The 16,758-nt window shown below is 37.7% G+C and overlaps 1 protein-coding gene across 5 annotated transcripts in view; it reads left to right on the forward strand.

The window, feature by feature from the left end:
* The window catches only part of DACH2 (dachshund family transcription factor 2), a 264,433-nt gene that overhangs the window by 213,209 nt on the left and 34,466 nt on the right, over nt 1-16,758 (forward strand). For all 5 annotated transcript variants that reach the window (XM_052672831.1, XM_052672830.1, XM_052672832.1 and 2 more), the window contains 2 exons: nt 1,136-1,271; nt 3,042-3,122. In XM_052672831.1, coding sequence (XP_052528791.1) covers nt 1,136-1,271; nt 3,042-3,122 — 217 coding nt within the window. The remainder of the gene's footprint in view (nt 1-1,135; nt 1,272-3,041; nt 3,123-16,758) is intronic.

Here is a 16,758-nt window from a genome sequence, read left to right on the forward strand (position 1 = left end):
AAAAAATCACTCATATTTCAGTTCTGTGTTTCCATTGGGAACAGCTGATTGCCACAGATGAGGGCACCTGCAAAGATGCAGTTTCTGGGCTGCTTCTTGTTAGTGTCCCTCCACTGAAACTATGCCTTTAAAGACTTTCTTACTTGTAACAAAGGACATAAAATGTAAAATTTAAAATAAGGTTATCTAGAGTATCTCAGGCCACGATCTGCCCCTTTGAGAAGAGTTCTATTTTTCATTGATCTTCGCAATGATGAAAAGGGGGACTGGCATTTTGAATAAACTGAGAATAGTGCATGTGGACTAGTTGGGTTGGAATGGGTCTCAAGTGGAGAGACCCATCAAGCATTTTCCTCAAGACAGGATGAATAATTACTCATCTAACCTGTTAGCAAAAATTTGTACTAGTGGATGTTCCATAAGTTCTCCAAAGTCTTCAAGTTTAGACAGGCAGGACTATGGAACTTCATTTTACTAAATTTTACAATTTCTTCTCAATTTCTTCCCCTTCCCTAGAGCACCGTGTATATTTAAGTTACACTTCAGTCTCAAAGTTTTGTGTAAAAATGTGCACATAAAAATTTACAAGCAGTCTTGTTTTTGTTGGTCTGTGGTACTTCTCATCTGAAAGTGAACCTGCCTTTACCAATGTTGTGGCTTTTAAAATTGGTCTGTGTGCTGCCTTCAGAAGACACTCGTGATATATTTAAGGACAAGAAGTGATTTTTCTTGTGAATTTACAAATCTGACTGTGCTTAGTGCCAGTTTGTCAAAATTTGATTTATTTATGTGACATGTGACTCATACATGCCAATTTCAATATCTGTAGAGTAAAATTAGTTTGTACAAACCATGCGAAAAAATATTCTCTATATTCCTATGTGTGAAAATGTTAGATTTATGAAAGAAAAAAAGGTGGTAAGTGCTGTGTCATGACCCTAAGGATGAAAAACTGTCTAGATGCATCGCATGTAGAAGATTATATTCTTCTTGAGTATTGAAGGCTGTACTACTCTTTTGATTTGAATTCTGTTCACTGTTTATCTTAGCAAGACTATTTGTTATTTTTATTTTAGCAACTTCAGTGAAGTTCACTAATCAAATTGCACAGACCTTGTTTTATTTCTATTTCAAGGAAAGAATTCAAGACAGCCCTTCTCCAGCTCCATCCCTAGAAGAGAGTCAGCGGCCTGGGAGCCATGCTTCCTCTCATCAGAGCAGCAGCGTGTCCAGCTCACCTTCCCAGCTGGACAACACACCAGACAGAATTGGTTAGTGCTCTGCAGCCTCACACCCCATGACAGTTGCTGACCTCACAAATTTTAGCAGTTTTTTGAAGCAAATACCTTATTTACTGGGAAACTCAGGAAAGCCCCTTTCTGTTTTGTTTCTCCAAAACAGAAAGAAGCATACAAAAAATCCCACCAAAAATGACCAGAAAGCTCCTCACTATAGGTTTCTGTATTGGATTCAATACTACACAGAGCCCAGCCTCTCATTCTGTGTCTGTATCTACTCATGCACAGAAGATACCACCCCTTCTATGATGTGACTCACTGATCTTGCATGCTGGCTTGAGAAAGTGACTCTGAAACCACCTGGAGTTGAAAAATAGCAGGATATGTTTCAAATCCTATGAAAACACACATACAATGATATTTACACTATAAAAACCTCCTGTTGGCCAGACATTCACTCACTGCCATGAAGCTGAGAGGTTTTGATATATATGTATTTTTTGTTCTCTCAAGAACAATTTTCAGTCTGTACATTATTGATCTTGTGTTTAAAATGCAAATTTGGGCTGGAGGAAATTTGGATTCTATTCTTGATTCTTCCAGGAGGCATCTAGGGCAAGTCAGTTATCATCTCCTTACTTCCATGTGTGTCAACACTGTTGTCTTCACAGAGACTGCAACCTATGCAGACATTGCTGAGCTAGATTTAAACTACAAAAGCAGTGCAGTTCTTGGCAGTCACTGTGATCTTCACTGCCTTCAAATTACTACTCAGCAGCTTGCTGGGATTTTGGAGTTTTTGCCATGGTCCGTGCTGCAGCACCACTGCACTACATACCTCTGTTGACAATAGACAAACTAATCAATAGAAACTGGGCTGCTTGGACAAAACACAGCATACACAAGGGAAGAACAAGAAAGTAGATACCCTTCAGCTTCCATGTATGTAAAATAGGGCTTCGCTTTTAGCAATGACAAAGGGATTTTTTTTCCCCTTACTGTAACTTAACTACCTTACTGTAGTTTTTGAAAGCTATTGTAACTTCTTTTGTTAACAGTAATAGCACACAGTGCTATCCTCTGAGCTCCAGCAGTAGTAGTGAAAGGTTTTTTTAAAATAAATAAAATAAAAATGAAACATACAAATTATTATATATTTAATAAGTATTTATTTATTTATTTGTTTGTTTTACTTCTACAAGTTTTTCAAGTTTTTCACAAGTCTTGTTAAAGAAATATTAAATCCTGTAATTGGTTAATTGCATAGAAGGAAACGAAGAAAATAGGCATGAGCTTAGCATGTCTCACTGATCTGGTAGATGTTAAGAATTTTTTTTCACACCATGAAGTATGTTTTTTTTCACTTTCATCTATTGGTTTGGGCTATTTTCTATGCATCTGAGCTTTTTAATTGTCCTTGTTGCTTTACAGATAATTACTAACACTTACATCCTTTGCTTTACTAAACGCGTTTTTTCCCAAAATGATTTCTGTGAAGTACTTTTCTAAATTTTCTATTTGAACTCTCTTCTAAAAAATCAGTTGTTCTCAGTAATTTTAGTTCTGTCTTGGTGTCTTTTTTTAATCAAGTTGAGCAAATTTCCTTCAGCTACATATTCCGCTTTATCATTGCTGAATTGGGAGCTTTATGGACAACAGATGTGGTTACCTGCTTTAAAACTTGTATGAATAAATGTTAAAATATCAAAATAATAAGAAAAAAAATATATAATTTACTGCTTTCCTCTTTTGACATTTTTTAAATGACAGTTCTTTTATTGCTGTGCACTCTCATTTTTTTAGCTATGTTGACCAACAGCAGGGAAGGAGAGCTCATTGATCAAGAAACTGGGACAAGCCTAAAAAAAATGCAAAAGGAGAAAGGTATAACTACACTTCTTTCTATCTCAGGCATTTAATTACACTTACATGCTTTATTCTCTTTTTTACTATTCTGCATAATACTGTAAATCTAAGAAAGCCAAGTGCCTAATTGCAGTGAATAATGTATCACTGGGTTTAGATCGCCTTCTACTTAGGAAGAGTAAACAATCACGTCTTTGCTTCCATCTATTTATATCCTATGGAGTAATATTTTGCCATTCTTTTTCTCAATTATTTATGCAGTTCTTAGCAACTATTTGATTAGTCACATGATATTGTTTCTTTTCCTGCAGTAGATGTGCGTGCAAGCTACTCTAATACTGGTTCATAAGTGAAGGAAATAAGCCATTTTTCATGTTTAAGAATGCTACGTGATCTCATAAGAGGCAAGTAAGGGAAGAGGTGATGTTTAGCCTATAGTGTTCGTCCTGTCGGCAGGGAAGTGCCTCCTCTGATCTTGCACTGATTGGTGGGAGTTGGAGAAAGTTAGTGTGTCTGTGTATTCAGGTAAGCCCTGGGGCACAGCTGCAGAGATGTAGAATCTGCAGCTACGCATGGAGGAGGAATGTGGCATTTTGTTTCCTCGTAAATAAAATTAGAAGAAAATCAGTTGTATTGCTAGACAAAATCATAAGAAATTAGAGTTATCATCAGCAAGACAAAATCAAGTGTTCAGTTTTAAGCTTAGCCAGCACAGGTCAAGTTTGTCTCTGAGAACTAGAAAGTAGTTGGTTCTTTGGCACGTGAAGATGCAGTTTTCATGTAATCCCATGGCTTCAGAACTGAAACATTCTGACTTACCATGGGACAGATGTCAAAATTTGAAAAGCATTAACAATGTGCATCCAACGTTTTGAAGGTGATTTCATACAATCATGGAATTTCACATTGGGCAGTGTGGTGGACCTGTGTTGTATCTCCTTTAGGAATCTCTGTTTTATAGAAACACAAGCACCCTGTAATGGTGGACTGCACCAGTAGGAGATACAGTCTGTATTTTCCTTCTGAAATTCCCAGCCTGTCACCCCATATAAGTGTTATTACACCTCAAGGATTTTTACCACTCCAGTATGTATTTTGTTCCTAGTAGTAATAGTATTCTTTTTGCATAATTGTTTTGGGCTCTGGTGCACCTCAAATGAGTTGAACAATTTTCATGTTCAGATATGGACGGTTACAGAAGAGTGTGATGTATGCTCAGCGAAAAATATATATGTAATTTGTATACAAGCTTTATTTTTCAAAACTTGACATTGCTTTCACTAAGGCAAAGTATATTTACCATGGAAAACATTTGCAAAGTTATTAAGAAGGAATGTAGTTAAAATAAAAGTATCAACATTTATTAAGCATGACAAGTAAGCAGTTTATACAACCGTGGCAAACATATGTTTTCACATCTGCTTTGAGTAATATCATCATGATTTTAAAAATGATTTATAGCTCTGCAAGCCATAAAATGCCAGCTTTGCTGTAAGTTAAAAGTTTTCAAACAACAAAGAAATTATTGAAGGCATATATTAAGCATGTTTTTGTAACACACTTTGTTAGAACTGCATATCTGAGCTGTTTATAGCAATTAAGACAACAACAAATGAAAATTAAGTAACTAAAATTTAGCAGTAGTATTACTCATATGAAAGCTTAGCATAAAAAACAATAAAACTTATTGTGATTATTGTAAGCACTACTGTGATATTCCTCAGGATACAAAATTTTATTTTCCTAATGCCATTGGAAGTGCTGTTAGCACCAGACAAAAATATGTCAGTTTGTTCTCATCAAACTAATTTCAAGGTAATCAGGGCTGAAGAAAATATAGCTTACGTTCTTTCTGACAACACAGTTAATATAAAACTGTTTCAATTATGTTGAGCTGCTTGTATGTGTTGGTGGGACAGAATTTACAGAATTAAAGGCTGTCTCTTCTCAGCAGGGTTAGAGGTTGGTTACAGACCGTGTCTTTAAGCTTATTGAAGAAGCAGTGCCTTTAAATCTCAGTTACTCCACATCCTTTCAGCATCTTAGGAAGTATTGTCAGGCTTAATATTAGAAGACAACTAGATCAAATATATTTATAGATCTGCACAAGCATTCTGCCTGTGCACCCATGTCAGGATATGAGTGAAAACCATATAATGGATAATCTGTACTGTATTTTGAAATTGCTAATGAAAGGAAACAGAAAATTCCCTGTCAACAGAACATAGTCCCAAATGTTACAGAAATGTAAACACAGTTTCTTCACGATTTTGCTTACTTCTATTTCTGTTTTTAAGCAGTAGCATTTTACCTAATTCCTTAAAGTAATTCAATTTTACATTTGCCTGCTTTGGTATTTATCCTAAAAAAAATCTCTATTGTATGGGAAAGGATTGTGTTTGACACAGTACTATATAGGCTTTGTAGAAACCTCCGTATGAAATCTGGCATTAGGAAGGTTAAATGAGCCAGAAAAGAACTTGGCTATACCTGCCAGTAGGGCTTAATTGCAGGTACAATTATTCCTTGTGACTATATGACAAAAAAATATTTCTAAATCTTCATATAGGATGCAATAATAAAAGACACAACCCCAGCTCTTGCCACAGAGAAATCAATGGAAGTGTTTACAATGTCTTCAATGAGAGCAGAGTTTGTCCACCGTCTGGTATTTTGGGCCGTAGCTCCCCCAGCCAGTAGCACTTGTTACTGTCCTAGGCAGGAGCGGTATGTACCCATAGGCAGTACAAATGCTGTGCCTCCCAGGGCAGTGGTGTGCCTGAGCCTGATGAGATGTGGGAACATGCCAGCCCTGCTCCTGTGCTCTGATTTCAGCAGGAGGCAAGCAGGCCCCAGAGAACCACGGCTGTTTGGGGGGCTGAAGTTGTACTCCCCCTAAATGAACCAGAGTAAAAATTCATAGGAAGAGTCTGCAGATGACTGGTTTCTTCTCACTTACCCTTTGTTCAAGTGCTCTTTTAGCAGAAATGAGGGCTCTATTTGCTGAGAAAGTGCTTTGCTCTGAATCTCTCACTGCTGCTCAGTGTCCATACTACCCCCTTTAGCCTGGTTGTCTGCATTCTTGTAGCACAAGTCTACATCCCATGACGGTCTCAGATTTCTGGTAGATGGTAGTCTCCAAAGCTGCATCTGGCAACTATTCTTTTTTATTTCATTGAAGAACACCTTCCCATTTATTACTTCAAGGAAATGGGAATTTTACATCATTTCTGTCAGCTGAGTGAAATATTTTCAGATGGCCATAGATTACAGTAATGAAAGAATAACTCTATCTATTTATTGTGTTTTGTCAGTGGAAAAGGGTTTTTATGATGTTTAAATTAGTAATTGCCAAAGGACTAGGTTACTCACAATGTGAGTAGTGGAGAAAGAGCAGGTGCATAACACCTGAAACAGCAACAGGCCCAAGTGGGGGTGTCCTCCAGAGAGAGGACTTTTCTGACAATGAATGTGAAAGCATCCAGATGGAGAGCGCAAGGAATAAGGAAAGGAACTGAGATTACGAAGCTGTAACATGAATCGTGTATAGAAAGTGTACGAGAGGTGCCAACACTTCAAATGTTCACCATGCTGTTTCTTTGACATTTCAGTACTTACATGTGAAACGTATAATGACAAATAAGCAGTTTTCCTTAGGAATGTGCTCACAAATCTTCTCTTGAGATACATGGAAAAGTTCCCAAATTAGAAGTGAATTCGTGTTCCTTTTGCTGTCTTAAGTGTGACATGAGAGACCCAGGAGTTGTTTGATAAGCAGTGGATGCAATAGTACATGAGTTTAAAGGTTGCAAGGGCTTCCTATTCCAAAAATCTCAAGTGACATGTATTGCACAAATATTCACTAGAAGACTGAGAGATATTTTTATATTTTCTGTCCTCTTAGAATTCTGAAGGGTAACGAACTCAGTGCTGTGTTCTGAGTGAAGGCTTTTTCTGCAAGTTCTTGTCGTTAAATTTAACCTGCAAATGAGCTGACAACTGACAAAATGGTGACCTAAGAGTAGATGGGATCTTTCATCAGTCAGTCAGAAAACGAAAACCAACTGAACAAAAATCTCCAACCAATGAAACTAAGGCAAACTTTTATTAATACTTTGATTCACAGTATATGTGAATAGGAAATAATAGAGAAGTTCTAACTTTTTCAGTGTATAGACTCATGTTGTTATAACTGCATTTAACCATTGCTGAAGTATTTATAAATACAATGGCGAGTAATTGTGTAAGAGCAAATAGTGAAATATTCTAAGTTTGCATCTTTTACATTAAAATTATATTGAGTCTCATAAGTAAACAAATTTTCTTGATTTTTCCAAATCATTTTAAACCACGCCATTTTTTTCTGAAGGGTAAAATAACTGCTTCATAATTATCTTGGCATATGGACAGTTTCTTACATTGATATATAATTTATTGATATGTTTTATTTATTAGGTTTCTATGGCTTTAATGTATTACTGTCTAAAGACTACAAACAGTGAGTCTAGATGAAAGTGCTGAAAGACAGAAATTCTTTTTACTCAGAAAGCTTTGGACCAAATTTTTGTAAGCAGTTCATATAGCTTCATGGAATAAAGTGGGCAAAAAAGAATGGAATAATGTGGCATTTTTACAGGAAGCTTCTCCCCAAAGTCTGAATTATCTCTTCACAGTTTAACGCTTCTACTTTTCTTCCGGAACAGTGAAGTGGGTTTTCTGTAGGTCCATCTTACTGAGCTGTAGCAGATATGAAAGCATCAGGGGGGTACATTGCTCACCTGGTGGCTTTTGCATTAGGCCCAGTAATCTCCCTCAGAGTTAACAGTTGTATTAGAACTGACCCTTTGAATTCTCTGGATCATAATATATCTGATGCAAAGTCATTAACCTCAAAACTGCAGTCGGTGACATTCTTAATGTCTGTGAGTTGTTTAATAAGTATGCCTTCAATCCTCATTAAGATCAGTAGAACTTGAAAAACACGCATCCAGAAAGATAGGCGAAAGGCTTTCTTACATTATGGCAATCCTTGTGATCTGTGGGAAGACACTGATGCAGGCTCAGCCTCCACCTGCCTGTGCTCTGGGCCAGCCATGGTGCCACGCTGCTCCTGAGAAATTCTGATTGATTGTGCATTTGTGTGCCCAAACATGTAACCATGTGTGCATATAGGTTCTTCTCAAGTTGAATTCATCAGTAAGTCTTAGATTGTCACTGCTTGAAATTTTGGCTTATACAAGCAGTACGTGTTTCTGGAAAACATGTCATTTCTAGCATGGACAACAAAGACTGTGATCAAACACTCTTGTTAACTAGGAAGCTGCTCAGAAGTCAGCAATCGCTGCTTTTTATATAAGTTTCTGTTATTAAAAAAAAAAAAAAAAAGTCGTTGGCATGTTTCATGCATTTGATTTAAGCCTGAGCAAGTAGGCTGACAGAAATGTATATTAATAACAAAGCTTATTGTTTATTGTGAAATATTTGCAATATTTGTGTCTGAAGAAGACCTCCAGGATATTTATAAAAACTGCACTTTATAAACCATAGGTTTATTTTCTAAGCTTTACTGATAGTGTGCTTTTAATGTTTGTCATGTTAGCTATAGAGGGCCATTCCCTATCAGTGAAATACAGAGCGACACAGTTACAGCTGTGGCACTGGCACAGAGCCTTTGTTTCAGTCAAGAATGGATCAGAAATGCTCTTGATTATGACAGCACTGTATACTCCTGATGTCAAAGAGCAAATCCTGCCCTTATAGCATCCATGGGCTTTGCTTGATAACCTGTTTTCTGGAGGACAGCTCGAGCCAGCTGCAGGTACGTGCAGGGGGATGCCCTGCATGCCTGTGTTCCTGGCCAGCAGCCTTAGGAAAAGGTGTGTTCTGGGAAGCCCTGGAGTGTACTTTGCACGTGCAAGTGATATTTTCTGTAGCACTCTTATATATTCAGATCTTCATGTTGTGTTTGTTATTGTTGTTATTTTGGTTTGGTTTTTTTTGTTGTTGTTTTCTGATTGGTTCTTTTGAGTATCTTATTTGCACTGTGCCTGCCTTCTAACACTCACACAGTAGCGGCAGTTAAGTGGACTTGCTTCCCAGAGGTTTCTGGTCAGAAAGCTGAGAATAAGTCCATACATCTGTGCATCAACAAAGTATTTTTGTGTACATGCCACATCAGAACAATTACTCTTGGCGTAAAAAGCAACAAGTACTTCGCTAACAAACCATAGATTGGAATTGGAAAAAGGAGATTGTCCTCTTGAGTCATGAATCTGGAATAAGTGTGTTCTTCATTATATTCCATGTGTTGCATTGAAGTTACTTGATACCTTGTTTGCAGAGCTGGTGTAACCCATACATTGAACTCAGAAGCCACTGGGGCTGCAGAACATGAGGGGATCTGGACCACAGCCAGCTCAGGCTGTAATTTCAAGGAAATCAGATTTCATGTTTGATTGTTGGGGTGGGGAGCATCATTACCATACTGTTTCCTTAATCAGATATTTATTTATATGTTTATATGTAGCCATATTCATTGCTGGGATGGATAGTTCAATTAGTAGCTTTTTAATATTATCAGCTGTACTTTGGAAATTAAGCATTATACCTCAGAGAGTGGAAGACACAGTAAGAAGCAATCAGTATAATAGGATCCAGGTTAAGTTTTATAGAGGCATCTTGGGAATAAAATTCAAGACTAGATGCAGCTGTGAGATTGGCTGTTGATGTTTTTAGGTATCTCATCAATGCTTCGTTGACACACCTGTGCTCAGCGTTAGGCCAGCCATTCTAGCTTTTGAATGGCAGACTATTTCTGATTCCTATTTCTGTAATAGCACTTTTCCTGAATACCCTTGAAAATCAGCCCACCACTATCTGAGTCACTTTTGAGACTAAGAGTTGGGCTTCCAAGCCGTTCTAATTTGTGAGATATTTGATGTTGATGAGAACTGTTAAAATACACAATTTTTTACGTTTGATTGTTACTACCCAGACTCCCTTATTTCTTTAATTCACCATAGATCTGAAATTCAAGGCAAATGACAGCAAAGCCAAAAAAGGCAGTGATTATCCCAGCACCAGAATCCTTGGGTGCACCCTTTGTTCATGTGTGCCTTTGCACGTTGCTCTCAAAGTACCAGTGGATTTATTTTTTATTTTCGTAGACAGTGTGAGAGTAGTTTCCAAAGTAGGATTTTCTTATATTTGACAGAATATGACAGAATATAACATGTAATTTAATAAATAAAATTCTGCTTCCAGATGTGTTTAGAGATGTTCTGATCTATAAAACATTGCGTAGTTTTGATCAGCCTGTTCGAGCCATCACCTGGACTGCTGTGCAATATTCAGATTGCTGGATTTGACTTGTGTGAATTTGCTGACATATCCCATGGCTTATTTATGTGTGTTGTCAGTGAAGGGTTACACACTGCAAAATTTTTAATGACAGTTGACTGGAATGCTTCTTCTGGTGTGGTCAGAGATGCCTTTTTGATGTAGAGTGTGTTGGAGGAGGGAGCATCCCTGGTGGAGGGTTCAGCTGGAGCAGAAAATGGGATGTGTATGTGTACACATGTCTATTCACAGAAATCAGAAAGTATGAATTGCACAAAAATAGCGTGTAAGCCATACACCTGTAACCTTTGGAGGCATTTTAGATGCTGTCAATTTGGAGATACGAGTGTATTTACAATGCTTGTGTTGTTTTCTCTGAGTTTTAAAATCTAGAAAGTGATTGTAATGAGGGTGCCCTGCAGGCAAAAGTGCTTCAAAATTCACATATTAAAGGAGGAGTCATCAGCATTACTGTTTGACTTTTGACATTATTGTCATATAGCCTAAGGCATTACAGGCAGAAGGGATTTAGATGGGAAGGAAAACTGTGGAATTACTCTATGAAAAAGTGTGTATTTTCACTGATTTTTCTGTAAACTATAGGTTTTAAGGAAAGCACAGTGTTACTGCAAAATTAATACAACAAAACCAGTAATAGTAACAGTAGTGTTGATTTTATAGTGCCTTAATTCCTTTGCTTCTTTGTCTGAAGTTTCTTGATAATCAAGAAAAAAAAAACAAAACAAAACCCCTTCAATTTTCAAAACCTGTTCGGTGAAAGCTTTATTGTTTCAGGAACTAATTCATTACTGACTTCTGTGTATGCACTGCTGCTGATGAAAACATGAAAGGAATTGGACACTTGAAGATTATAGTCTTATTTGCAATGAGAATTATAAGAATTATCTTTAGCATACAAGATAATTTTTCTGCACCCTAGTTTAGGGTTAGCACTTTGTATAACATCACTGCCTTTATAGCATATGTTAAACATAATACAAATCTATCTGGAATTTTGGCTTTACAGAAGCAGCAGCTCCATTCTGTAGATTCAGTGGGAGCCTGATTGCTGGAGTGGCTGACGTGCTTCTAGCACACAGACTGTCTCTGCTCTTATTATATGGCCCTGCATCATGTAACGTGTATGCATGCATCCTGGCTGATAGCTGCAGTGTAGATTTAGAACTAAAGTGGTACTGCTTATCTGAAGAGAAAGTTTCTAACAGAAGAAATCCGGAATGCAAAATAATAAATACACAACCTTGCCTTGCAGGCAGTTGATTGGATTTATAGTAATACATTAAGTAAGCAGGAAAGTAACAGCATCTGGTGGCAATAAATGTCTCCTTTCCTGAGTTACCAAATTGGCTATGGGAAGGTGATTAGAAATAAAATATAATGATTTCTGATAGAAATAGGTAACACTGCATGGACTTTGAGATAAGAACTTGACAAATGTGAAAAACAAATACAAGAGTGGTTTTGAAAAGGGGTGAGATTACCATTTTCTGTGTAGTGTGCCAAGATTTGTGCATTTCAAATGTTAGCAGTTGGCTTCTTTTCAAAACTGATAAATAATGATGTTTGTTGCAGAAACAATTATCCTAAAAATAATTTAAAAGGTTTGTATCCTCTTTTTGTTTGCCTATAAAGACCATATTCAATTTATATATCGACAGCAAGAGCTCCACTTGCATCTATAAAACAGTTCTTAAATCATTCTGAATTATTGATGTGCACAAAGAACTCTTTCTGCTTTTGTTTGAAGTTTTATTTCTGCGGCGTTGTGCTTTCTAATTGTACTTTCAACTGCTATGACATCTGTTATAGTTGTTTCAAAAACTTTTCAATAGTTTTCTTTTTTAATGATAGACAGTCTTTTCAAAGACAGACTGTCTTCATTTTGAGCAGGAAAAATAATTAGTTGAAAAAAGATCACTGATTTGGCCGGGGAACTCACCATTTTCTTTTTCTTTTGCAAGTGTGTGTTTTATATGATTCCAGCACCTACTCAACAGAAAGCTGGCCAAGGAGAATTCATCTCTGCAGCAACTCAGAAACCATGGAGCATCAGCATATGTCTTTTGCTTCCCCCAGGAAATCCAGGACTTTATTCTACCAAAAAGAATACCAAGAAAGTGCTTCACAAACTGATAGGCTCTATATGTCTAACAGATGGAAAACTGAGCTGCTATTCCAAGCTGCTATGCCAAACAATATAGGAAAAAAAGCTCAGCAATTGCAGATGAGATTAATCCATAAAGGTCTGTTTAGAGAAACTTTTAAATATAACTAGTGATGTGAATATGTGGTCCAGCAGTAAATTTATATCTAGCGATCTAAGATGTAACTGCACTCATATCTGTGACACAGAAATACAGGAGATGTTTAAACTATCTCACATTGGGAAAGCACTTTGTCTTTTTTTATAAAAGAGTATAGATTTCCCTTTAAGATGGAGCAGGCTTTCAGCTTTGAAAAATTTAGGTCTGGGACTTTGGTCCAGTTGCAGTGCACCATAAGTAACCTTTAAATGAGAAGTTGCCTGGAATTCATATAATAATTAATACAACGCTAGGAGATTTAATTGACCACAAGATTAAACTATTAAGTAAAAAAATTCTTCCTAATTGAGAATTGAACCCCTACCCTCTATTCATTGAGTGTCGGCTCTGCCACTTGAGTAGTGAATTGGGGGTTAATTGACTGTCTAGAATCTCCCAAAGTGCAATTATTTCATATAATGGTGCTAACACAGACTGTAGTAACACAGTTTTTAATGGCATCCTTCTTACCCCTGAATTTAGAGAGATTGCATGAGAATTACAAGATACAGGAGAGAGAAGAAAAATGTAATCAAAAAATGACTTGGGATTTCCCTTCAAGTGCCAGTTGATAAAGATCAAAAACGAGAAAGAGGTATCAGTGTGGATTCAGTTAAAAAGAGACCTCACCAGCTTTTGGTTAATAGGTGCCCTAATCCTGGATCCTGTCGGTCACTCTCAAATCCTAGTGCTTTTCTCGTTCCTCTGAAGATCCCACTGTGCTCACCTGCTGTGAGATCTCACGTTGTCTGACTCAAATTATGGGTTTCAAACTCCACTGAGTGCGTCTTACTTTCTAGGTCTGGTGAATAATTAGTTTTAGTCCATGAGCCATGTTTTGTGCTACAGTTTAGCTATTTATGGCTGTACTCCTGTGATGACAGTGTCACACTGCATGGGACAGAAGGCACTGTAAAGAGGCAGGGATTTCCCCAGTGACACAAAATCACCTATTGCTCTCAACACTTTTAATCTTGGCAGCTGTGATACTGATGATGTATTGGAGAATGAGAGGTGTGTCTGCAGAGACTTGATTCAGGCAGACATGGATAAAAAGAGAGACTGCTGGAGGGCTGTTAGTAGCTTAAGGCCACCTTGAATACTGCTTGCCCTGGGCCAGCGTTTTGTTTTCTGTGGCACTGGGGAGATTGCAAAGAAAGGGGCGTAATGCTGACCCATCCTGCTGCCACTTGAGGATTAGTACCATGGTGTGTTTCTCCTTTGCAGTTAGCACAGCTGTGTTTTGGAAGCATAGCCCTTCCGAGATTATGCATCAGGGACTGAGTGAGCATCTTAAGTCTTACACTAGTGGAAGTGGTGGTTGTAATGTATGGTGTGGATTCTCTTCAGTTTTTTTCTCTCTGTCCTGCTGTCTCGTATGTACTTTTTATTCTCCCTGTCCTTTATTTGATGTTTCAGTGTGTACATTTGTGGCATATTTAAGTGGCTTCTCATTTTCAGTATTTGTGGAATATAAATTCATTGACGAAAGTTCAGATTTGTGGCAAAATTACTATTCTCAGCTCAAGTTGTAACAAAGAGTTGAGAATTACCTGTAAGTAATTCTAAATCAATTGCTGTCAGAATCATAAAAAGAGGAGACAAGGTAAGCTCACTTTTTTTTATTTGTTTACATGGTGATTAATAAAAGTCATAGTAGATTTTTCTGCTTCATTAGTGCAAATTTGCAGAACTTTCATAATTACTCTTCTCCTTTGAAGAGAAAAGTAACAGAGATAATATCAAAACTTTTTAACTAAAGGAACAGTTAGTTATGGATACAGTTAGGCATTCTTATATTTGAGTATATTCTGTTTTTTAAGTGTTTGATACAAGTGCCATCTCCATAAGTATTTGAAGCAATTACTCTCAGTACAAGAGATGATTTTAGGAGAAAAAAAAAAAGAGTGCGGAATTTCTAAAGATAAAAGGAAATGCAAAGAAGTTTGGGGTTTAACCCTTGCATTTTGAGATTGAATTTAAAATCGTATAGGAGTGAAGGACTGACTGTGTAGGGAATTCGTGCTTAAAAATATGTAGAATCAATGTACTCTGAGCAAAGTCTGGCAAAAAGTCTGAAAAGGGATACTGTGCCATAGAGTGAAAGGCTTACATTTGCATTCTGGTGAAATCTGGACCTCCAGGCAATGTCTGATCATAGGTTACTACATGGAAATCAGTGCAGTCAATGGCTTGGAAATGCAAGGAGAGAGGAGCATGAAAGCAGAGTTCAGAAAGTGCAGATGGCACTAAAGCACTTTATTTTAAAGGTGACTCACAGATAGATATACACAAATTCTAACCTGCTTTTGTCAGCAAAGAAGATTTGGAAGATGTGTTTCTGCTCCAGAAGTATTGGTTACATAATCTCTCAGATTTTCTGACTTTGCTGGAGGTGTTTTAGAAAGCTGAAAATGTGAAGTATGGCACAGACCGTCTTAGGATCTGCGAGACTAAAAAAGGCTTTCTTCCTGCAGGTAAACAGGTAAAATAAGGATGATATACAACAGAAAGAGAGGGTTTTATAGTGTAATTCAGATTTGAGGATTTGTTCCACACTCTGTAATAACAGAGTAGAGTGTAAAAAGCCTCTGCTGTTAATAGGTCGGTGCTGTTGTGGAGAAATAATATATGAAAGAACAGCCTTCCTCGTGGCTTCTGCCTTTGAAACGCACAACCTGGACGCGTTCACAGTATGAACTAAGTGACAAAAGCAATACTTTGCACTCAAAGTGCAATCTCTCTACTGTTCTCACCTAGTTCTAATTTTTCCCCTTTAAATATAATTCTGTTCCACAGTTTTCTCCACCTGCTGTTTTCCAGGATTTAGACATGCCCAGTCTACGTATCACCATTTCCCAGTTGCTTTCTCCAGCCCTTCTTACTGTCACAATTCAGGCTCCATGGAGCACCCAGCTGGCTTTCCTTCCTTCATACCTGCCTTCTTCCTTCTTCCTTCCCATTCTCTTTCTGTGCTTTGTCACACAAAGAAAATAAATCTGTGTCTCAACAGAGAAATCTCCAAGGTCAGACACATCTCTCTTTTCTTGTTGGGTTTTTGGTTTTTTTTTTTTTTTTCAATTAAGTAACACATCCCATGAAAAAAAAAAAAAAGTAACATTGCTAATGACTTCCAAATAAGTTAGGTAAGTGTAGTGGACCTTCTGTGATACTGCTGCCTGCCGTTGGGTCAGAGCAAAATATTCAAAGGTATCGTGTAGCATGGCTGTGTCAGAGATAGGAACTGCTGCTCTCAGAAATGTTGGTGTTTTTTCCAGTGTAAACTGTAGATCCCAGGCCGCAGTACAGCTGTTTGTTTGCATTCCTTGACTTGCTGTTTGTTGACACTGTAACCAAAGGTGATGCTCTCATCAGTGCTCTCGCAGGAGTTAGTCCTAGCCTTACAAACCAAGCAGCGTACGGCCGTGCTGCCTCCCTTTCTCAGGTAGTTTATTGGTAATTGCAGTGGAAAGTCACATCTGGTACAAAGCCCCCTGGTAAGACCTAGTTAGCTCTGAGAGCAGTGGGCACCGAGTCCTCTGGGATGAACTTGACCTGCCTCAAGGTCTCTTATGTTGTGGTAGAAACTGTGGATCAAATTTTCTTCTCACTGAAATTTGAAGTAATTGCTTGGAGTAAGAGGAAGCCCCTGTATTATTGCCCAGTGAGAGAAGCTGTACGTCTTAGGTATTCAGCATTGCTGAAGGAGTACTTTAAATTATATTGCAATTACCATCAATTCATTTCCCTTTGGAAACTTGCCTCTAGATGGATATGGTCTGGCAAGCTTCTCAGTCAGTTAACAAGCAAATAAAAACCGCAGCAGCCCCCTCCCCAAGCTGCCATAAAGAGTTGTGTTCTGAAGGCAACGTGGAGCTGTGGAAAGCAGTTGTTCTGCTTCGAGCATGCCCTTGGTGCAGCATTAGCCTTCACCTTTCTTCCACTGTTAGTGGAGGAAGTAACTGATAGTGATCGACACGATTTCCTGGGCA

The sequence above is a fragment of the Tympanuchus pallidicinctus genome, unplaced genomic scaffold (genome assembly GCF_026119805.1).
Source record: "Tympanuchus pallidicinctus isolate F22 unplaced genomic scaffold, pur_lepc_1.0 scaffold13, whole genome shotgun sequence".
NCBI classification, from domain to species: Eukaryota; Metazoa; Chordata; class Aves; order Galliformes; family Phasianidae; genus Tympanuchus; species Tympanuchus pallidicinctus.